General features: G+C 40.3%; 1 protein-coding gene across 6 annotated transcripts in view; it reads left to right on the top strand.

Annotated features, from left to right (window-relative positions):
- The window catches only part of CNTN3 (contactin 3), a 399245-nt gene that overhangs the window by 363781 nt on the left and 11195 nt on the right, over positions 1 to 24269 (top strand). For all 6 annotated transcript variants that reach the window (XM_027522607.1, XM_027522610.1, XM_027522611.1 and 3 more), the window contains one exon: positions 9481 to 9667. In XM_027522607.1, the coding sequence (XP_027378408.1) occupies positions 9481 to 9667 (187 nt within the window). The remainder of the gene's footprint in view (positions 1 to 9480; positions 9668 to 24269) is intronic.

Genomic DNA, 24269 nt, shown 5'->3' with positions numbered 1-24269 from the left:
CATCTCTTGAATCTCCTGCATTGGCAGGTGGATTCTTTATCACTAATGCCCCCTGGGAACTCCCCAAGGGTTTGGTGTGTATGAAAAGAAAGAAAAAAGAAAGAAAGAAACACTCTGTGCAACAACTTAAGAAATAGTGTATATAATTGTGCCAAGATAGAAATACGTATTTTCATAGTCTCAGTAATGATTTAAACAGTAACCTGGAAGAATAAATGACTTAGCTGAGTATTTAATTAGCAGTCGTGTGGCTAACTTTCTGGGTTGCAGTTTCCCCAATATATCTTCGCAATTGTTAATAGCTCCTGCCTTCCTCTCATCTCAGTGGGGGTTGATCATGTGCCATGGGGCGTGCTGAGCACACATCATCATTAGCAGCTAGACTAATTTTTTTTTCTGATTTGACCAAGAAGTTGTTGAGGAGCTCATTTCCCTGGGCTCCAATTTATTTCATCTTCTAACCACAACACTCAGGCTCAGATCTCTTCTTGTGCCCCTTTTTGTAGAAACAACAGATAAGAACAAGATAAAGAGGAGACAGATGGTTTAAATTCATGGGTAGTAGGTGCCTGAGAAACAAAAGCTCAAAAGTTCTATTTGGGTACATACGGTCCATTTCTTTACAGTCATTTTGTGTCTTGAGAAAATAAAACTTGGAAGAATAATCTTGACAAGCAATGGGAAAAGCTATATTGTGAAATAGTGTGTGTGTGTGCATGTGTGCGTGCACACACACACGCTCAGCTGTGTTGGACTCCTTGTTACCCCATGGACAGGATACTGGAGTAGGTTGCCATTTCCTACTCCAGGGAATCTTTTCGACCCAGAGATTGAACCCAAGTCTCCTGAATTGGCAGGCAGATTTTTTACCACTGAGGCACCTGGGAAGCATTTTGAAATATTACAGGTAAGTATATTTTGAGAGGGGAGCTAGTAGATTTTTTTTTTTTTAATATTTGACAGAGGAACATAACTTGGGCAGTGAAGGGGTGGGGGACCTAGTAGATTTTTGTTGTTGTTGCCAGGAGAATATAACTAAAAAATGTATACAGAAGACCAAACTGAAACTTCACTGATATCTCTGTTCAGCCCCCTGTTGTAAACAGCTATATGGAATATATTTAGCTCCCACTATTTTAATTAGAATAGGAAAAGATGTTAAATACTTTGAATTCTTTTTGAATATAAAATTTCTACTGGCAAAAATGAAAACATATAGACAGAGTCTGATTCCTTACAATCAGGCAAAGAATTAACTTCATTCTAGAACGAAGAGTCACAGGTACATAGGAAAATTGGATATAGACAATTCAAACCCTTTTAAATAAATAGAAAGCTGGCAAAAAATGAAGTGAGTAAATAAAAAGCAGACTATTGGGAGGTAATGGAAGGATTTGTTATGCTGGAGAGAGCAGTAAGTATGTGTGTGAGTGAGGGTTGCCCAAACAAAGCAGGGTTTGTTATTAGGCACATATTGTCCTTACCAAACTGTGACTCACTCAGCACTGAGAGACTAAATACCCAGCCTCTCTTACCTTGCACCGGCCCATCTCCTGGCTTCTCTGTTTCTAAACTCAGGTTTGGCTGCTCACCTCTCAAAAGGTCAAGAGACAAGTGCTGATAGGAATGGAAAGGTTGCTTTATTCAGGAGGCCAGCAACCTGGGGAGATGGCAAACGGATTCTGAAGATTCTGCTCGACAGTCAAGTTTTTAAAGGGAGAATCATTTGGGGAGTGGGCCAGAACCTTCATCTATCTTCGTCACGTGCAGACTATTTTCTAATTGGTTGGTGGGGAGGTAACAGGGAAGTACTCCAGGAATCTTGTGCTCCTCCTTCACCCGGGTGAGGGGAAGGGTGGTGCTAAGTTCTTGCAGAAGAACTCAGAGGTATTGTTAAGTATATTTCTTGAGGACCCTGCACCTCCACTCCACTTGCATGCACTATTAGTTCTTTACTGCTTCTCCTTAGTTTCTGCATTTCCTCTCTTTCCTGTTAAGCAACTATTTGAATCTGCCCTTTGGAAATCAGGGAAGGTCAAGGAGGTTAAATGAAACTATCTTCTGCAAACAAGAAATAGGGGACACAGAAAGGATTTGTACCTGGAGGGTCCCACAGTGTCCTGCTCCATCTCGTCTCCATCCAGTGAGAAGCCGGAGAGAGGGTCAGAGAGCCTGGCATGCAGTTCTCACAAGTCAGCCCCCCAGGGACTGAGTGCCAAGCAGGGAAGGGCTGTCAGGGAACCCCTAAAGAAGAGCAGAAGATAGATCTGGATTTGTCTTCTTAAACACCATCGAATGCATTTGCCTGCCTGATATTTATCGAAATGTGTTTTGTCTGGCAGCTAAGAGGAAATATGTCTCCCTGAAAATCTAGAAGTATGCACAAAATTATTTTGGTCTATTAAAACTGCATTTCTGACAATACCTGTACTTTAATGGCTTAAAAAGGTGCCATTTTTCAATACATTATTTTCATAAACTGCATTTGGTTTAAGGTTAAGTGAAATCTGTGATGCCATAATATGAAGGACTCCTCACTGCAAGGACATTAGTTTTCGGAATAACCACATTACTTGCAGGAATAGAGATAGCATTTAAAATGCTGATATTCCTCAAGTTTGCTTCTGTTTACCTACCCAGATCAAAATATATTGGTTTGTGAACTGGTGTTACGGTTCTAAAGAAAAAATTATTATCTCATCAAGAAATTGGAGTCCCAGTGTTTTATAGGCACATACAGTAGTAGGACTTGAGTAACTAGCTTGGTGAATTAAAGGAGAAAAAATATCCGTCTCTGTTCTATCCACAGAACAGTTCTGACATGAAAAATGTGTTGTTGTTGTTGTTGTTGTTGTTTTTCTTTTTTCTCTACACCAGCCTGTTCTCTGATACCAGCAGCTATGCTGTGCTTAGTCACTCAGTCATGTACAACTCTTTGCGACCCCATGAACTGTATGTAGCCACCAGGCTCATCTGTCCATGGGATTCTCCAGGCAAGAGTACTACAGTGGGTTGCCATGCCTTCCTCCAGGGGATCATCCCAACCCAGAGATTGAACCCAGGTCTCCCACATTGCAGGCAGATTGTTAACTGTCTGAGTCACCAGGGAAGCCCCTGATACCAGCTAGGTGCCCCAAAATACAATTCAATTCTGACACTGTATGAGGAGTTAGCTTCAGATACTACAAGGCTTACTGGGTTGGGAAGATTTCCTGGAGAAGAGAATGGCTACCCACTCCGATATTCTTGCCTGGAGAATTCTGTGGACAGAGGAGCCTGGCTGGCTACAGTCCATGGGATCGAAAAGAGTAGGACATGACTGAATGACTGACGCTTTCACTTTCCTACAGGCTAAGGGTTCAGTCCCACAAGACTGGTACCCACCACACACAAACATAGATGCCATCAGTCCAGGTCTCCTCTGGTCAACTAGGGGGGTTACCACAACCCCCTCCTTGGGTTTGAGAACTTGCTAGAATGGCTCACAAAACTCAGGAAAGCACTTTGCTTACCATTATCCATTTATCATAAAGGATACAACTCAGGAACAGCTAAGTAGAAGAGATGCCTAGGGTGAGGTTCGTGAGAAGGGGCACAGGGCTTCCATGCCCTTCCCATGCCCTCCACTCTCCCAGCGCCTCAATATGTTCAGTTACTAGGAAGCCCTCAAACCTTGTCAGTTAGGGTTTTTTATGGAGGTTTGGTAGCGCTAGGGGTAAAGAACCTGCCTGCCAGTGCAGGAGACGGGAGATGTGGGTTCGATCCCTGGGTTGGGAAGATCCCCTGGGGGAGAAAATGGCAACCCACTCCAGTTTGCCTGGGAAACCCCATGAACAGAGGAACCTGGCAGGCTACAGTCAACAGAGTTGCAAAGAGTCAGAGACAACTAAAGCAACTTAGCACTTCATTGAAAGGAAGGAAGGATTGAATCATTTACCATCTAGTTCAGTTCAGTTCAGTTGGTCAGTCGTGTCCGACTCTTTGCGACCCCATGAATCGCAGCACTCCAGGCCTCCCTGTCCATCACCAACTCCCGAAGTTCACTCAGACTCACGTCCATCGAGTCAGTGATGCCATCCAGCCATCTCATCCTCTATTGTCCCCTTCTCCTCCTGCCCCTAATCCCTCACAGCATCAGAGTCTTTTCTAATGAGTCAATTAATGGAGAAGGCAATGGCAGCCCACTCCAGTACTTCTGCTTGGAAAATCCTATGGATGGAGGAGCCTGGTAGGCTGAAGTCCATGGGGTCACGAAGAGTCGGACACAACTGAGCGACTTCACTTTCACTTTTCACTTTCATGCATTGGAGAAGGAAATGGCAACCCACTCCAGTGTTCTTGCCTGGAGAATCCCAGGGACCAGGGAGCCTGGTGGGCTGCCGTCTATGGGGTCTCACAGAGTCAGACACGACCGAAGTGACTTAGCAGCAGCAGCAGCAACCAAATTAAATTAACCTCCAGCCTTGTGTCAGGAGGTGGGCCTCTAAGTTCCAACCCTGTAATTACAAGGTTGATGACCAATTTCCATCCTGAAGGTAACCAGGAAGGCACAATCACCAGATATATCATTGGCATACAATGACACTTATCACTTCTGACATCCTAAGGATTTGGAGGGAGGGGTGTGTCAGGAAACTCCAGCAAAGGCCAGATACATATTTCCGCTGTATCTCTGTGATGGGAAGGAGGGAGGGATTTGTAAACTGCATGTGTTTAAGTTATTTACAAATTAAACAATATTGGGTACTTGATGTGTACAAGCTTTGTACTGAGTGGCAGAGCTATGGTGATGACTAAGACAAATCTGCCTCCTGTGCTTGATTCTACTTTAGCATCCTCCCTTCCTGCTATCTGCTGTGCCAAGGAATGCAGTTGCTACCCCTGGGGCACACTCCCTCTAGCAAAAACCAAGGCAGTGTCATCCTCTACTGATGAAAGGAGTGCCCTGTACCTCTCAGGTGATGAAACAGTGTTGAGAGCCACAGTTCAGTCTTAATCACCTCTTTCTTTGGAGTAGCTTTGCCTTTTATTTTTGCTGGCTCTGAACTCATAGTGAAGCTACCACATGAAAATGTCTGTGTTTCTTCAGGTCTGGAAAATTCTCAGGACATTTTGTCTTTAATTGGTGCCTTTAATTGTTGGACTTTTCCTTCCGGAACTCTGGTTGGAACATTTCATTTTATTCTCAGTGTTTCTTAATTTGGCTTTCATAATTTTTGTTTCTTTCTTCATGTTCTGGAATTATCCATTCTTCTATACCTTCCAGCCTTCAGCTCAGTTCTAGGACTGATTTCTTTCTTAACACTGTATTCTTCAGGGGTCGGAATCCTACTTGATATTTTTCAGATTTGCCCCATCTTTTTTCTTTGTCTCCTCTTCTCATATCATAAATTTAGTCTCTTCTTTAGTAAATGTGAACATTTTAAGTATACTTCTTTCAAGGTCATTTCAGATAAGTGTGTTATAGCTCGTCTCCTGTCGTCCAGTCTGCTGACTCTGTTTCTTGTGGGCAGAGCTCTTCCTGAGCTTTGTAGTATTTCTTTCTCTGCTCATCCTTTGTAGCTGCTGCCTTCATGTTCTGTCAGTGTTACACTAACTCTTTTTACACAGTTGTGTTCCTGGGACCCATTTCCTTTCTTCATCCCTGTATTGCGGTTGTGCCTAGGAAATCCAAATTAGTGTGGAGTTACATTCTGTCCTCTCGGGTGTAGAACTTTTGGTCTCTTTTCATGCTTGGCTTTTCCCTCTTTAAAAATAGTCTATCCTCATATAAATATTTTGAACAAAATTTTATAGAATATAAGTAATTTATTACTTATATAATAAAAGTATCTATCCTCATATACATATTTTTGACCAAAATGTAACTGATTTATTACCTGGAAATATATATGTCATTGCTTTATTTCTTTATGCTTTAGTTATATGCATTTTTATTCAACTTTTAAAGTAAAGCTATTTGAGAAGATCATATAATCAATTCGAACTAATACCATGCTCAATTTTTGCACTAATTTTCTCTATGATTAAATATTGATAATACTTGTCAGCAACTGAGATCTAAAAATAAATCTCTCATTCTAATACATGGAGATTGCTTCAAGTGCTTCAGAAACTGCTGTTAAGAGCCTTCAAGCACCTTTTAGGAATTGATTTATAAAAGATAATCCGTATGCCAATCGAAAACTGTTTTTCTCTCTTCTTTAAATCAGTCTTCTAAGGAGAGATTTCTTAGGCAATTTATATTGAGGTAATTTGAATACAAGAAGAACGGTGCAAGGATTGCAGCCTAACAAGAGGCCAGTATGTAAGGATCCTGATTGATTACTTAATTTCAACTGACCTCTGCCCTTCCACCTGTTGAGTGACCTTTACTAAAGCTCATAATTATGTGATCTTTCCCCCAATCTATGCTATATCTCAGGCCACAAGTTTTGAGGTTGCCCATAATGTTTTAATAAAATTATCAATTATGTGTCATTCTTGGTTAATAACTAGACAATGCTTTCAAGGGCAGGGAGAGCATTTTATGTTTGGAGCCATCTAAACCTAGCAATACCTCTAGTGCTCACAGTTGGTGAATTTAGAATGAGGGCTGTCAAGAAACGTTTATTTGCATTTTTCTGTAAGACATTATAGGAAAACCCAAATGCAATTGTTGGCTAACCCAGAGTATGAGTTTTCAGTGGCCATTAGCCGTTTGTTGCATGTGTGCGTGTGCGTGCTCAGTTGTGGGTTGCCGCTTCCTACTCCAGGGGATTTTCCCACCCCAGGGATCGAACTCATCTCTTACACCTTCTGCACTGGCAGTTGGATTCTTTACCGCTGCGCCACCTGGGAAGCCCCAATTTATTGGGTGTGACTTTATAAAAGACAATTTGGCATGTTATTTCTAATTAATAAAAATAATATGTAGTTTTGTTTGAGAATGGTAAATGGTGTCAGATATATGGATTTTTTTTTCCCTACAATTTTATCATCAAGTTTTAGTATGTGCTGTGCTGTGCTGTGCTTAGTCGCTCAGTCATGTCCGACTCTTTGTGACCCCGTGGACTATAGCCTGCCAGTCTTCTCTGTCCATGGGCATTCTCCAGGCAAGAATACTGGAATGGGTTTCAATGCCCTTCTCTAGGGGATCTTCCCAACCCAGGGGTCAAACCCAGGTCTTCCACATTGCAGGGCAATTCTTCCCCATCTGAGCCACCAGGGAAGCCCAAGAATACTGGAGTAGGTAGCCCATCCCTTCTCCAGGGAAACTTCCTGACTTGGGAATCAAACCAGGGTCTCATGCATTGCAGGCAGATTCTTTACCAACTGAGCTACCGGGAAGCCCAAGTTTTAGTAGATCTAATGCTTTAAAGCTGTAGGAACTACATGTTAAGTTTAATCCTAATCACTTGGGCTTGCATCTTCCTTTCAAGGTTTTTTCTGAATATTGACAACTGCTTTCCAGGAAAAATGCACATACACCTATCCATGAGCCCAGTATTTTACATGAATTTAAGGGGTCATTGATATAAATATAAAAATATATAAATATACATGCATATATACATGCACATATATGGGGAAAATATCTAGCATAATATTACTGTGGCATTTTGTGATTATTATTGGAAAACATGAGATTTTATATTTTACTACTAATTTTTTAAAGAAATAATTTTATAGTTGATCATTTAAAATAAAAAACAAAGCAAAATGTAGCTTTAGGTGTATTTTTCTCAGAGAACTGAAATGGGTTTGCCCTATGCAGCCTATAAACACATTTTGTTTGTCCACACATTATTTTTAAAAGATTGAGCCAACTCTTCACTTAGGACAATTTGACATTTAAAGCAGGATTTCTGCTTTCTTTTATAAAAAGAAAACACTGGGTCCACCTTCTCCCCATCAGTCAGAGCTGAGCAGAGGTTCCATTACAAAGATGAGACTTGCCTGTCTTTTTTCCACAGACCCCACAAGTCTGTATTGCCTTCATGACTCTGATGGCTAGGGTTTGATTGCCGTTTTCATGGTGCTCAAGAAACTGTTTACTTACTCAAATTATAGAAATGGTTTCTTGTTTTCATATTTTGCTGTCAAAGTAGAACAATGAAAATCAGACCAAAGGGCACATATCACAGGAAAACCTGAGGAATAGTTTGGTAACTTTCTTGCTGCTGTTGGTTTTGTCTCTTTTTTTGCTTAGGAAGGGTACAAACTGTCTACCAAACATAGCCAAACTTCATTGCATAAATTGGAGTTCACTGGGGAACATGTCTTATTATGGTTATCTCTTCTACCCTTATTTCTTTAATTTATCAAATACTCTCATAACTTACTTTTATATTTTTATACTGTGAATGTAAATATATACATTTATAAGAAGTTTCAGATCATATTACACAATTCAGTATGCTATGCTATGCTAAGTCACTTCAGTCGGGTCTGACTCTGTGTGACCCCATAGATGGCAGCCCCCCAGGCTCCCCCGTCCCTGGGATTCTCCAGGCAAGAACACTGGAGTGGGTTGCCATTTTCTTCTCCAATGCATGAAAGTGAAAGTGAAGTCGCTCAGTTGTGTCCGACTCTTAGTGACACCATGGACTGCAGCCTACCAGGCTCCTCCGCCCATGGGATATTCCAGGCAAGAGTACTGGAGTGGGGTGCCATTGCCTTCTCCACACAATTCAGTATAATGAAATACAAATAAAATATTTCAGTATATCCATAAATTTACCTACTACCTGCATTCCTGTTTTCTGCAGCAGCTCTGCCTGCACAGGGGGACTTGGTGACACTTAGCTATCACTGTAGGACAAGCCAGTGGACAGTCCTGGCTTTTTGATCCTCTTTGCTCTGACAAGTCGGTTTCTTCATAGAAGGAATCTTCACAATCCTTTAGAGTTTAAGCATAGCTGTCAGCCTTCTGGAGTAGAACTTGGGCCAGGTTGATTAGGGTCTAAGAAAGAGGAGCAGCTCACTCTATTAGAAATGCAGATTTCCCTTCATTTTCCCATTTATAAGGCTATGGTCTAGCAGCATGTAGCACTTACTCTTTGAATTTATATGCTTTATTTGCATACTTAATATCTGTCTCCTCTGGGGTCCCTTTTCTTTCACCTCTGTGAGCCTAAAGCAGCACCCAGCACACTGCCTGCATGCTAAGTCACATCCAGCTTCTTGCGAAGACCCATGGACTGTAGCCTGCCAGGATCCTCTGTCCATGGGATTTTCCTGGCAAGGATACTAGAATGGGTTGCCATTTCTTCCTACAGGGGATCTTCCCAACCCAGGGACTGAACCCTCCTCTCCTGTATTCGCAGGGAGATTCTTTATCACTGAGCCACACCACCTAGCACATAGTAGGTCCTTAATAACTCCTGTGGAATAACTGATGAAGTACATAAATTACAGTGCCTGTGTTGGTGAAAATCATTTAATGTAAGGATGCTGTTTTGTCAACCCTCCACATCTTTTATGTTTTCTTTCTACCAGGTGAGGTACTGGAATAATGGAGGAGAAGAGGACTCATCAAACAAACTGAAAGTGGCAGGAAATGTGACATCAGCCAGACTCCGTGGCTTGAAGAGCAACCTGGCATATTACACGGCTGTCCGGGCTTTCAACAGCGCTGGTACCGGTCCCTTTAGTGCCACAGTTAATGCAACCACCAAGAAAACTCGTACGTACATTCTGATGTTTTAAATGGCAAAAAACATACTTTCCACTTAAAAATAATAGTCTTCTTTATTATTCTAGATGGACAACCCAAGTCCATAAGCCCACTGGATTTTTTAAAGCCAGCTCAAACTCAGAGGCACACATACATGTCTTCCTGACTCCCCTAAATCTTTGGTTAAAAATTCCATGTGAATATGAATGCGCACTTTTTGAAAAGTCTTAGTGTGGGATGTTCAGTCAAGGCTATCCACTTTTCTTTTAAAAATGTGATCACACAAATTGGTTTGTTTCATGTATTTTTAGGTCTCCAAAGCTTGAGGATATTTGATAAGCATGAATAACTTAAAGTGAAGTCTCTCAGTCGTGTCCGCCTCTTTGTGACTCCGTGGACTGTGGCCTGTCAGGCTCCTCTGTCCATGGGATTTTCCAGGCAAGAGTGCTGGAGTAGATTGCCATTTTCTTCTCCAGGGGATCTTCCCAACCCAGGGATCAAACTTGGGTCTCCTGCATTGCAGGCAGACACTTTACCGTCTAAGCCACCAGGGAGCTTAGGCCAAACAATCAAAAGTGATTTTTTTCTTTCCTACATTATTGCAAAGAGGGAAGTGTACAATAAAAGGTTACCATCCAAAGATGTTGGTCCACATGAATATATTGATATATTTAGAAATCTGACCAGAGATGTCAGTCAGTGATTTCTTCAAAGCTGAGTCTTTGGTAACTGTATTCACAGATGCATTCACAAACACCAATTATGAGCTATACATTAACCTGGCTTTAAGTTAGGCTACCGAAGAAGGCAATGGGACCCCGCTCCAGTACTCTTGCCTGGAAAATCTCATGGATGGAGGAGCCTGGAAAGCTGAAGTCCATGGGGTCGCTAAGAGTTGGACGCAACTGAGTGACTTCACTTTCACTTTTCACTTTCATGCATGGAGGTGGAAATGGCAACCTACTCAGTGTTCTTGCCTGCAGAATCCCAGGGATGGGGGAGCCTGGTGGGCTGCCGTCTCTAGGGTCGCACAGAGTCGGACACAGCTAAAGCGACTTAGCAGCAGCAGCAGCAGCAAGTTAGGCTACAAGAAAATCAGTGATTTGCAGTCTGATTGCTGTTCACATATATTTCCACGAAACTGATAGCAGCCAGTATCTATGTAGTCACTGTATGCAATGCAGCCACTCGAGTCACATTGTCATCATCACAGCGACTGAGAACATTTTATGTCCACTTGTTTGACATGTATTTCCACATCTACACTTCAGACCTACCACATTAAGATAGGTGTCATTTTTCTTTCTTTTTTAAAGGTGAGGAATGTGAGGCATGAAGGGATTAATTTAATTTTACCATAATGATGTATCACGTTGACTTGCAGAAAACAATTTTTTCTTCTAAGTTTATTCCCAAAATTAACTCAGTAAAAATGTTTTTAAACTTTCTGTATATGGGAATGAAATAGTTATTTTGCTTGATCGCCAATTTCATTTAATCCTATTTCTATATATAATTCCCAGATTTTCATTGGCTGGCTAAAAGGGCTAAGAACAAAGATAGTATAAAATTTAATTGTATTGGCTAGTGTTGTGGGTAAATTAAAACATATGTTAGTCACTCAGTCTTGTCTGACTCTTTTGGGACCCCGTGGACTATAGCCCACCAGGCTTATGTGTCCATGGTATTCTCCATTCAAGAATACTGGAGTGCCATGCCCTTCTCCAGAGGATCTTCCTGACCCAGGGATCTCCCACATGCAGGCAGATTCCTTACCATCTGAGCCACCAGGGAAGATCTAAGTTAAAACATATATATAAAGATAATTCTAGAGATTTCCCTGGTGGTCCAGCAGTTAAGATAGTCCCACTACAGAGAGCCACGGGTTCAGTCCTGGGTCAGGAAACTAAGATCCTGCATGCCATACAGTGTGACCAAAAAGTGAAAAACAAACAACATAATTCTACTACTTTGGATTTTTTTTTTAACCAGTGTTAATTTGATTAGGAAAGTCCATATGGTTACTTTTGTATCAATATTATCTATAAAAAAGAGAGTTTGGAGTAGAAGTTTAGCAATAAAACACTTTAATCCCTTTAAGCAGCATGTATTTACAAGCAGCCATCTAATGTGATAATTAATTGTCCTTCACTAATTATTAGGAGAAGCCTGACCCAATCTCTTATTTATAGCACATGGTTGGGGTTTAGACCATGGAACATATAGGTGTGACAACAAGCTAAAAATATTCTGCATTTAGAACTTCTCACTAAGTATGTTTGGTATTCCCAATAACACTTGTGAATTAGTAAGATTTAAATACACATCATTATTTATATATTCAAAGGCACAGTATTAATCAAAATTTCTGATTGCACAAATATATGCAAACAGATTTATCTGGTTCTTTCATCTGACTTAATAATTGATGTGATTACTCACTAAGAAATTATGATTGTAAAAGACAGTGTGACATCATCATGGAATCAGTGAAGAGTTTCGTGAATTGGTTAGACAGAAGAGATTGATTATAAATCAATAGGAATATCATGGTAATGCACAGTGAGTGAAATAAAATTTTAAAAGGAAGCACAACCCCTTTGAAATTTAAAGATAGCTTATAAATACCCCATCTAAAGTAGAAATTTGCAGGTTACAATAATGATGATGATGATGATTTTAATGACTAGCAATTTAGAGAGCAATTTCCAGTCACTGTTCTAAGTGTGTTTCATGTATTGATTCTTAATACTCACAGCAACACCATGACTTGGAAATTATTAGTAGTCTCACACTTTGGAGACGAGTTTGCTGAAACATCATATAACTATATTTATAATTATATGAGAGGTTATATAACTCCATGAGATCACAAAGTAGCCAGAGAGCCATACAAATTAGTCTTAATCACTGTACTATCTTTTCTTTCAACCATATAATTAGAATGTTCATGTCATACATAGCACCAATATTTATCGGGACTTTACTTTGTGTTTAGGAACCAGGTAAGGTGATCAGAGATAGACAGAACTTCTGTGCTCATGGAGCTGGAGCGTGATAGAACTTCCAGCAATTGAATAATATCTGCCTGAAAATGATACATTCCTACTGCCATTAACTGGAATTTGTCTGTGGGGCTGTCAGTGTTATTAAAGAAAGTTTTCTTATGCTGAGTGGGAAATTCATAGAGATAATTAAAATCCCATAACTATTCAAAGATTGTATATAAAGATCATTGTTAATTTTGAAATTTTATGGTAATAATTTTTCAAATTTATCAAAATAACAAAATCTTTTAAAAGTTTTTCTGACAGCTCTTAATAGTCATCCTAACCTTTAATGTGGTATTAGCTTGAAATTCTAGTTAAGAACTTTGATAAGGCTTTTGTGATTATCATTATAAGAATTATTGTCATGCGTCAGGCATAAAGAATGAAAATAGCATCTTTGAGTCCTTTCTTTCTATCTGTCTTCTCCTCTGGATTTGTAAACTTTATGGGGAAAGAGTCCTTCTGTGTCTTGTTTACCCAGCCCCAGTGCCCAGCATGGCTCTGAGGGTCGCTCGTTAAATATTGAGTGGGTGACTAGATGGATGAATGAAATCTAAAGAAGCCCATAAGTGTGAAGTACTGAACATGATGAATTCAAAACTCCAAAATGTCTGGAGTCCTTCACCATCTTGCTTAGAATGTGCAAGTTCCATGTACTTGTAATCAGGGAATTCTGTATGCAAGGCTTTATATTCATACAGATCTTGGGTGATATTTTTGATTAATGTAAATAATACGAGGATTCTCAAGTACTGCACGTGTAGCTTCCATTAAGCACTTTATTTCTGATATCCAAATACTTGTATTTTTTAAAGCATTTCTAAGTTAAACACTAATTAGCATCTTTAAATAAGATGGTTTTTTTTTTAACTGGAAACCCAAAGAGAGCTAACTCTTAAGAACAACTTTTATCTAAAGGTGCTGATGAGGAAAAATTTCAGATGGCATATAAATGATGAAATGATGTGGCTTCTGAAAGGAGACATGTATATTAAGAAGTTTATGTTTGGAGATTGCAAGAAAGAATGTGGAGGCCACATATTCTGCTTTGTATGACTGAAAATTCAGGTGTTAATTCTGGCTTTCATTGTGGGTAGATTCAGCTCTTTGCATCCTTGAGAATCATCCATTATCTCAAATTGACTCTCAGTCATATCTGACTCTTTGTGACTCCATGGATTGCAGCCCGCCAGGCTCCTCTGTCCATGAAATTCTCCAGGCAAGAATACTGGAGTGGGTAGCTGTTCCCTTCTCCAGGTAATCTTCCCAACCCAGGGATCAAACCCAGGTTTCCCACGTTGCAGGGAGATTCTTTATCATCTAAGCCACCAGGGAAGCCCAAGAATACTGGAATGGATAGCCTATCCCTTCTCCAGGGGAACTTCCTGACCCAGGAGTTAAACCAGGGTCTCCTGCATTGCAGGCAAAATTCTTTACCAACTGAGCTACCAGGGAAACCCATTTCTAAAGCTAAATTATTTAAATTATTTACCCCATTTCAAACCTGGCCCTTCTACAGTATTCCCCCATCTTGGTGAATTCAATCCCATTATCTCATTTGCTCAGGCACAAAGTTTGGGTGGGGATCACTCTCAACTTTTCTCTTTCTCTTATACCCTACACCTGATCCAAAACCTGACTTCTGCAAGAATCCACCACTTCTTAAGGCATTCACTGCAGCCGCCCTGGTACCCACTGGTACAGCCCTCACAGGGATCAGAGCAGTGGCCCTGGTCATTCAGCCCAGCTGCCTTTGCCTCCCTCAGCCAGAGTGGGAGTGATGGTGTCAATTCTCTGCTCTGATCCTTCCAGTCACTTCCCATCCCACTCCAGATGAATGCTAAATCCTTAAAACATTGGACAAGGCCTGTATAATCCAACTTCAAATCCTACTTAGACTTGCTTCCTGCTATCTTCCACCTGACTCATTCCACTTTCCTTTCAGGGCCACTGCATTTGCTTTTTCCTCTACTGGGAAAGCTCTTCCTCTAGATGCCCATGTGGCACCCTCCCCCAGGCTCACATGTCACCTCAGTGCCCCCTGACTGCCATATTTAAAAGCACTGCACCTCATCTCCCAGCCTTCCCTCATCTTCCTTGCTGCTTTATTCCTGCCCATCATGCTTAGAGCCATCATACATACTGTGGCATGTTCGTATTTATTTTATTGTTTCAGCAGTCTTCCTTGACTGAAGGGCAGACTCCTGCAGGGCAGAGATTTTCCCTGTTTTGATCATTGCTCTATCATTACTGTCTAAGTAATCATAGTTGGTGCCCTATACGTATTTATTAAACCAACAAGACTATCTCTTGGCTCTGTTCCATGGTGGCATCATTCTCACCAGATACCCTCTTCAGAGTAACAGAATTTCCAGTAAGCACCTCCAAGCCCATTTCTATCAACTCAACATGCTGGGAAATTGGGCAACTCCTTCCTGATTCCTGCACTCAGAGCCAAATTGTGGCCAGTAGGGAGAAAACCTCGATTGGCCTGGCCTCTGTCACATGCCCAGATTCTCCCCTTGAGAAAACAATGAAATTAAATGGTGAAATCAGTTTTTCACTTGAGTGTTCACATGTCCAAATGGAAAGCTCATCCGTGTAAGTTGAGCCAAAATTAATTGCCTGGATTTAAGGAAGCCAATTAAGTGTGTCCTCAGGAAGTAAAAAGGAAATGTGAATAAAACAAGCATAGAAAGAGTATGAATATTTAGTAAGTAAGAAAGAGTAAGAATATTTCAGAGTCTGTAGATAAAATGAATATTCCTGCTTCAAATACCTAATTTGAAAATTCTAGAGTTTTTATAGGTACAATTTAATTATATAAGCAACCACTCTAAGACTCAGGATCCATATATATATATCAGTGCAAGGCTTCTCATTTTAGATGATCCGCTTTCTCAATTTTTGCCATTTCTGTAGGCCTTCTCTACTAATGTGTACCTAGTATTTTTTCTTAAAAACTAACTAACTTCTCTTTTTACTTAAATAAACTTAAAGAAAATGAAAACTAACTTCCTGTGTAAGGAAACCAATATCATTGGATGTTAAAAAATAATAAATAACAATGACAAAATAAATATAATGAAAAATAAGCTATTCTCCATTTTAAATACTAGCAACATGGTCTTGTCTGTTCAGACATCTGAACCTGCTTCCTCTTTGTTTGTGATGTAGCACTAAAGGAATATGAAGGACCTGTTGTTTAAGTTGCTAAGTCATATCCAACTCTTTTTTGACCCCATGGACTATATAGCATGCCAGTTTCCTCTGTCCATGGGATTTCCCAGGCAAGAATACTGGAATGGCTTTTCATTTCCTTTTCCAGGGGATCTTCCCAGACCAGGGATTGAACCCATGTCTCCTGCAATGGAGGAAGGATTCTTTACCACTGAGCTACCAGGGAAGCCCATAAAGGACCTGTGCATGCATTTGTGCTTATGGCCCCCAAATCCAGCTTTCTCTTGAAACCAATAAGACTAAAAGACACTTCCTCTCCCAATGACTAAATATTATTTGTTGGCTTTTGTGTGTATCACATACCATGTATATATGTTTGTTTATGACATGCCAGAGATCACACATACAGCATTAGAATATACTGTTTACTAACAATGCACATGCCTCGGATTTAGACTTTTTTCCCCCCAATCTGTGGACTTCAGGAAATTGATTCCTGATTTTGTAAGCACTGAAGCAAGATAGCAATATAACAGTGAATTTAAGCAGGATTCCATTAGGAAGTTTCAGCTAATACAGAGTCAAATCCTCCCTTTGGAAAAATGTATAAATCTTATGAACTTTACTTGGTAGGAGCTTTGGTACTTTTTTTTTGAAAATTGGCCTACCTTGCCCATGAATTCTCTAAAAATGTGTAAATGTTCTAATTATAGACTACAAATTTTCATGTTGATATTATTCTAAAGGAGAGATTTTGGTTAAGGAAATCCCTGGTCATTTAAAAATGAAGAAAGAATTTCTTCCCTGACTTTCTAGATTAGACCCCAAGTAACGTCTTTTCTAGCCTTCCCAGGTGGTGCTAGTGGTAAAGAACCCGCTAGCCAGCGCTGGAGACATAAAATACGCAGATTTGATTCCTGGCTTGGGCAAATCCCCTGGAGAAGGGCGTGGCTACCCGTTCTAGTATTCTTGCCTGGAGGACACAATGGACAGAGGAGACTGGTTGTCCGTTGCAGAGAGTTGGACATGACTGAAGTGACTTAGCATGCACACATGCAGAGGCTTTTCTGAGTTTATGCTAAGTTAAGAAGCAGGTGTTTTTGTTGGGTTTTTAAAAAATGGTGTCAATTTCCTATGGTAAATAAATTTATAATTCAGTGATTTCAGGACAAATATATCTTATTATTTGGGAAAAAATGGCTTTTGGTGATTTGTTTTCTGCACCATGTCATATATTTTAGCAGTTTAATTACAAATGCTGATGTTTAACTCAAGTGAAATCCGAGTGGAAAGTATATCCTCAAGCTACCACTTATCATGTAAGTCAGCTCGTTACCATCAGATAGTCAAGAAATCTATTGAGTTTTGCCTTAAGTCACAGCAAACATATGTTCTTAAAATTCCATGTTTTGAAAGTCAGTGCCAACTTCCCTATCCACACGATGAAGATATCACTACTGAAAATTCTTGACAGCAATATTCTTTAACAACCTCTACTTTTTATAAATAAAGGAAACCATTCATTGCTAGAAATTGGAGGAAAGTAGAAGAAAGTAATCACCCATAAGCCTATCACTCAGAAAGACCATTTTAAAATTGTTCTTTCTTTCCAGACTTATGTTCTATGGTATTTCTCTTAGACAGTGCCAGTTTTGCCATGTATTTAGCTACCTGGTATCAGAACTTTCACTAGGTCATTAATAATTTTCGTAAATATGTTAGTGTATGTATAACATTCCATTGTGATAATGCGCCACAGTTTAACCATTTTCCTATTGGTAGACATGTCTTATATTTCCAGCTTCATCCAATCAACAGCCTTGTAATCACCTGTATGCAGTCAAGTGGCTGCAGACTTAGTAAAACTTACAGAGATGGTGTTGAGGAGTCTGATAAGCATATATATGGAGGATATCATTATAGGTGCTAAAAAAATGATAATAATAAAAGCCTTCGACATAATATTATTCTTGTCACATAACATTTGAAATTACTGAAATAATGCTGCAGCCTATCAATTAGTGTTGTCACTGTGCCACATTTCTACTAGAATTAGATTAGTTTTTACCATTTTCTTTCCATTTTACTGTACTGCCAATACAGTAGAGATTGAGTTGACAAAGGAAAAATCTACAGGTTATGAAAGTTGAGATATGATTACACAAATTTCAAAATGTAGATCGTATATCAAGTTAGTTTTAATAAAGTGTGAAATTCAGCCAGCCTTCTGGATTGGGTTTCTAACCAGATGGAACTGAAAAATAAAACTGGAATTCCTAAGAGAGATGCCATCAACTCTCCTGCCCATTTTCGCTTCAGTACCTAACTCCATGCAGGTACAAAAATGCACTGTGTTTCATCAGAGCTGCTTCAGTTCAGTTCAGTTTAGTCACTGAGTCGTGTCAACTCTTAGCAACCACGTGGACTACAGCACGCCAGACCTCCCTGTCCATCACCAAATCCTGGAGTTTACTCAAACTCATGTCCATTGAGTCATTGATGTCATCCAACCATCTCATCCTCTGTCATCCCCTTTTCTCCTGCCTCCAATCTTTCCCAGCATCAGGGTCTTTTCAAATGAGTCAGCTCTTCACATCAGGTGGCCAAAGTATTTGAATTTCAGCTTCAGCATCAGTCCTTTCAATGAATATTCAGGATTTATTTCCATTAGAATGGACTGGTTGGATCTCCTTGCTGTCCAAGGGACTCTCAAGAGTCTTCTCCAACACCACAGTTCAAAAGCATCCATTCTTCCATGCTCAGCTTTCTTTATAGTCCATCTCTCACATCCATACGTGACTACTAGAAAAACCATAGCTTTGACTAGACAGACAATTTTTGGCAAAATAATGTCTCTGCTTTTTAATATGCTGTCTAGGTTGGTAATAGATTTTCTTCCAAGGCGCAAGCATCTTTTAATTTCATGGCTGAAGTCACCATCTGCAGTGATTTTGAAGCCCCCAAAAATAAAATCTGTCACTGTTTCTATTGTTTCCCCGTCTATTTGCCATGAAGTAATGGGACCGGATGCCGTGATCTTAGTTTTCTAAATGTTGAGTTGTAAGCCAGATTTTTCACTCTCCTCTTTCACTTTCATCAAGAGGCTCTTTAGGTCTTCTTTGCTTTCTGTTGTAAGGGTGGTTTCATCTGTGTCTCTGAGGTTACTGATATTTCTCCTGGCAATCTTGATTCCAGCTTGTCCTTCATCCACCCCGGCATCTCGCATGATGTATTCTGCATATAACTTAAATAAGTAGGGTAACAATACACAGCCTTGACATACTCCTTTCAAATTTGGACCTAGTCTGTTGTTCCATGTCCAGTTCTAACTGTTGCTTCTTGACTGCATATGGATTTCTCAGGAGGAAGGTCAGGTGGTCTGGCATTCCCATCTCTTTCAGAGTTTTCCACAGTTTGTTGTGATCCACATAGTCAAAGGTATTAGCATAGTCAATAAAGCCTGAGTAGATGTTTTTCTGAAACTCTCTTGCTTTTTCCATGATGCAACCAATGTTGGCAATTTGACCTCTGGTTCCTCTGCCTTTTCTAAACCCAGCTTGAACATCTGGAAGTTCACAGTTCACATACTGCTTAAGCCTGGCTTAGAAATTTTGACTTTACCTGCTAGTGTGTGAGATGAGTGCCATTGTAGTTTGAACATTCTTTGGCATTGCCTTTCTTTGGGATTGGAATGAAAACTGATCTTTTCCAGTCCTGTGGCCACTGCTGAATTTTCCAAATTTGCTGGCATATTGCATGTGGCACTTTGACAGCATCATCTTTTAAGATTTGAAATAGCTCAACTGGAATTCCATCACCTCCACTAGCTTTGTTCGTAGTGATGTTTCCTAACCCCCACTTGACTTCTCATTAGGATGTCTGGCTCTAGGTGAGTGATCACACCATCATGATTATTTGGGTCATGAAGGTCTTTTTTGTACAGTTCTTCTGTGTATTCTTGCCACCTCTTCTTAGTATCTTTTGCTTCTGTTAAGTCCTTACCACTTCTGTCCTTTATTGTGCCCATCTTTGCATGAAATGTTCCCTTGGTATCTCTAATTTTCTTGAAGAGATCTCTAGTCTTTCCATTCTATTGTTTTCCTCTATTTCTTTGCATTGATTGCTGAGGAAGGCTTTCTTATCTCTCCTTGCTATTCTTTGGAACTCTGCATTCAACTGGGTATATCTTTCCTTTTCTCCTTTGCCTTTCGCTTCTCTTCTTTTCTCAGCTATGTAAGGCCTCCTCAGACAATCATTTTGCTTTTTTGCATTTCTTTTTCTTGGGGATGGTCTTGATCACTACCTCCTGTACAGTGTCATGAACCTTCTTCCATAGTTCTTCAGGCACTCTTGTCTATCAGATCTAAAATCTAATCCCTTGAATCTATTTGTCATTTCCACTGTATAATCATAAGGGTTATAACCCATATAATCATAGCCCCATGGACTATGGAGTCCATGGAATTCTCCAGGCCAGAATACTGGAGTGGGTAGCCTTTCCCTTCTCCAGGGGATCTTCCCAACCTGGGAATCGAACCCAGGTCTCCCACATTGCAGGCAGATTCTTTACCAGTTGAGCCACAATAGAAGTCCAAGAATACTGGAGTGGGTAGCCTATCCTTTCTCCATCGGATCATCCTGATCCATAAATCCTGTATTGCAGGCAGATTCTTTACCTACTGAGCTATCAGGGAAGCCTAAAAAATGAAAAAAAAAAAAAATTGCTCAGTCGTGTAATACCCTTTGCGATCCCTTGGACTGTAGCCTACCAGGCTCCTCCTGGAGCATGCAAAATCCTTGGCATTTTCCAGGCAAGAGTACTGAAGTGGGTTGCTATTTCCTTCTCCAGGGGATCTTGCCAACCAGGGGATTGAACCCACGTCTCCCACATTACAGGCAGACGCTTCACCCTCTGCGCCACCAAGGGAAGCCAGAACTGCTTAGGCTACTGCTTCATAGCTCTGTCAGACTGGGCTAGCATAGCTCAAGTATCGAAAATTTCCACACCTCAGACGCTTTAAACTTACAAGAGTTTCTTTCCCATTCATACTACATATCCATCACTGGTGTAGCTCAGATCCAGTCTATTCCGTCTTCATTGCAGGATCCAGACTGGAGGAGCAGCCGCTTTCCAGGTCGTGCTGGTCTCATGGCAGAGGGAAAATGATGGACCATGCTCTTCAGTGCCCCCTAAAGGGGTCATTCCACATTTGCTTTCCTTCCCCTGCCTGAAGAAAGCCATATGACAAAGCCTGATGTCTGTGAGATGCCAGTGAGAAGGGGACGCATGTCTTCCTAAGAGCAGGGGACCACAAGTACTGTAGCCAAGCTGCTTGTCAGTGACAGAGAGGCAGGGGAGCTTGATCTTCTCACAGAGGGTGAGGAACAGAGGATTGCAGAGACTTTAAATAATAATACAGTCTACCCCAAAACATTTTTAGACACTGATAATCAATCCTACCAACCAATAATAAGGATCATTAAAAATGTTTCTGGAGGAGCTAAGAATAAATTGCAGGTATCAAGAGATGCCTAGGGATCCCTGAGTTGCTCTTTCATCTGCCTATACTGCCTGCGCCTTCGTCCTTCATATCTTTCCTTCAGCATCTTCAACCTCAAGCCTTTATAGATATAACAAGTTAATTTATTCCAGCCAGATGGATTACTTACATAAATATGTCAATTAAATATCCCCAAGACGTATAAAAATTACCCCAAATGACTCTTGATTTAGAAAGAAGAATGATAACCTCAAATGCCTTCAATAGACAGGCAGGTTTAACTAAGCAATGGGAGGTGAGTGGGGCAATCTCTTCTTCCTTCACCCCATCCTTTCTATCCATCACTGTAGGACCAGTGTTTCTCATCGTCTGGTTTTGCAAAAGAAACCAGAAGTCTAGAACTTAAATGAAACTTCCCAAATTTAAATGTTGGCACCTACCCCAAATTAAAATACAGTATTTGGATTAGACAAGAAATATTTGTTAGCTGGGTCTGGCTTTCAGGAACTCTCAGGTTGCCGTGTCTGATTTGAAGCTTTATAGTTTCAGATGTTTCACTGTCTTGTGTTTTTAACTTCAGCAATAGCTCTGCCGGCCGTTTTCCTTCTTTTGCAGTTGAGACACTGGCGTCTATCAGGTCAGGGGAGTAGACTCATTACAGCTGACTTGTGAATGGCCACAGTGCATCTAGAAAGTCTGAAGTGTATTAGGTAGATCTGGTCTGTGATGTTTCAGGCTTGCTGTTTGTTGGTGCACAAAGGTAAATTCTTAGCGAAGTGGCAGCACATCAACCTCATAATCTGAAGGGTCTGAGCTCATGTCTCAGAGAAGGCATAGTGTTAGGACTTCCCAGGTGGCTCAGTGGTAAAGAATCTGCCTGCAAAGCAGGAGACCCAATTTCGATACCTTGGTCAGGAAGATCCCCTGGAGGAGGCATGGCAACCCACTCCAGTATTATTGAGGGGAGAATTCCATGAACAGAGGAGCCTGGCAGGCTACAGTCCATGGGGTCCCAAGGAGTTGGACATGACTGAGTGACTAACACTTTCACTTAAAGGTAAATAGTTTTGCTAGTTTGTGGAAGGAAAGGGTTAATAGTTGAAGTTTGACCTTAGTAAGCTAGAAAAGAAGAGCAGTTAAGACTTAATACAAGGTACATGCGTGCTCAGTCACTTCAGTCGTGCACAACTCTTTGCCACCCTCTAGACTGTAGCCTGCCATACTCCTCTGGCCATGGGATTCTCCAGGCAAGAATACTGGAGTAGGTTGCCATACCTTCCTCCAGGGGAGCTTCATGACCCAGGGATTGGACTCAGGGATCAAACCCATGTCTCCTGCATTACAGGCGGATTCTTTACCACTGAACCATCACAGAATCCCCTAATACAGGGTAACTAAAGATTACTAAGGGTGGAAGTCGAAAGTAGGGATGAAGATAACTAAAGAGAAGTTTGGATCATACAATAATCAAACTTTGTTCATAATTTGCTTAATGTTTTACAATCTCCAGTCATTGAATGATTCTTGCAAGATTTTAGTCACATACTCAAACAACCTGATTATTATTTCCCTAATTTATTTACTTTAATACCCAAATATATTTATTTTATTATTTTATTTTTTGTTGTTGGAGAAGACTCTTTTTTGTTGTTATTTTATTTATTTCTTTTATTTTATTTTTTAACTTTACAATATTGTATTGGTTTTGCCATATATCAAAATGAATCCACCACAGGTATACATGTGTTCCCCATCCTGAACCCTCCTCCCTCCTCCCTCCCCATACCATCCCTTTGGGTCATCCCAGTGCACCAGCCCCAAGCATCCAATATCGTGCATCGAACCTGGACTGGCGACTCATTTCATATATGATATTATACATGTTTCAATGCCATTCTCCCAAATCATCCCACCCTCTCCCTCTCCCACCGAGTCCAAAAGACTGTTCTATACATCAGTGTCTCTTTTGCTCTCTCATATACAGGGTTATTGTTACCATCTTTCTAAATTCCATATATATGCATTAGTATACTGTATTGGTGTTTTTCTTTCTGGCTTACTTCACTCTGTATAATAGGCTCCAGTTTCATCCACCTCATTAGATCTGATTCAAATGTATTCTTTTTAATGGCTGAGTAATACTCCATTGTGTATATGTACCACAGCTTTCTTATCCATTCATCTGCTGATGGGCATCTAGGTTGCTTCCATGTCCTGGCTATTATAAACAGTGCTGCGATGAACATTGGGGTACACGTGTCTCTTTCCCTTCTGGTTTCCTCAGTGTGTATGCCCAGCAGTGGGATTGCTGGATCATAAGGCAGTTCTATCTCCAGTTTTTTAAGGAATCTCCACACTGTTCTCCATAGTGGCTGTACTAGTTTGCATTCCCACCAACAGTGTAAGAGGGTTCCCTTTTCTCCACACCCTCTCCAACATTTATTGCTTGTAGACTTTTGGATCGCAGCCATTCTGACTGGTGTGAAATGGTACCTCATAGTGGTTTTGATTTGCATTTCTCTGTTAATGAGTGATGTTGAGCATCTTTTCATGTGTTTGTTAGCCATCTGTATGTCTTCTTTGGAGAAATGTCTATTTAGTTCTTTGGCCCATTTTTTGATTGGGTAATTTATTTTCGTGGAGTTGAGCTGTAGGAGTTGCTTGTAAAATATATTTATTTTAAAAGGCTTTGTATCATTGTTATTTACAGAACATGATTAATATTCTCTCCATTACAAAGTGGTAGTCCTACATTTTTTTTCTATAAAAATGAAAGCAAATCAGTTATTTAAACAGAGAAAAGTTTAACAGTTAAAACTACAGTGAATAGCAAAAAGAAACATAATCATTTGCCAGAAATGTGTCCATGAAAATAAGTTT

This window comes from Bos indicus x Bos taurus, chromosome 22 (assembly GCF_003369695.1).
Source record: "Bos indicus x Bos taurus breed Angus x Brahman F1 hybrid chromosome 22, Bos_hybrid_MaternalHap_v2.0, whole genome shotgun sequence".
Classification (NCBI taxonomy): domain Eukaryota; kingdom Metazoa; phylum Chordata; class Mammalia; order Artiodactyla; family Bovidae; genus Bos; species Bos indicus x Bos taurus.
The sequence above is the reverse complement of the archived record's forward strand: the minus strand, read 5'-3'. Positions and strand labels throughout refer to the sequence as shown.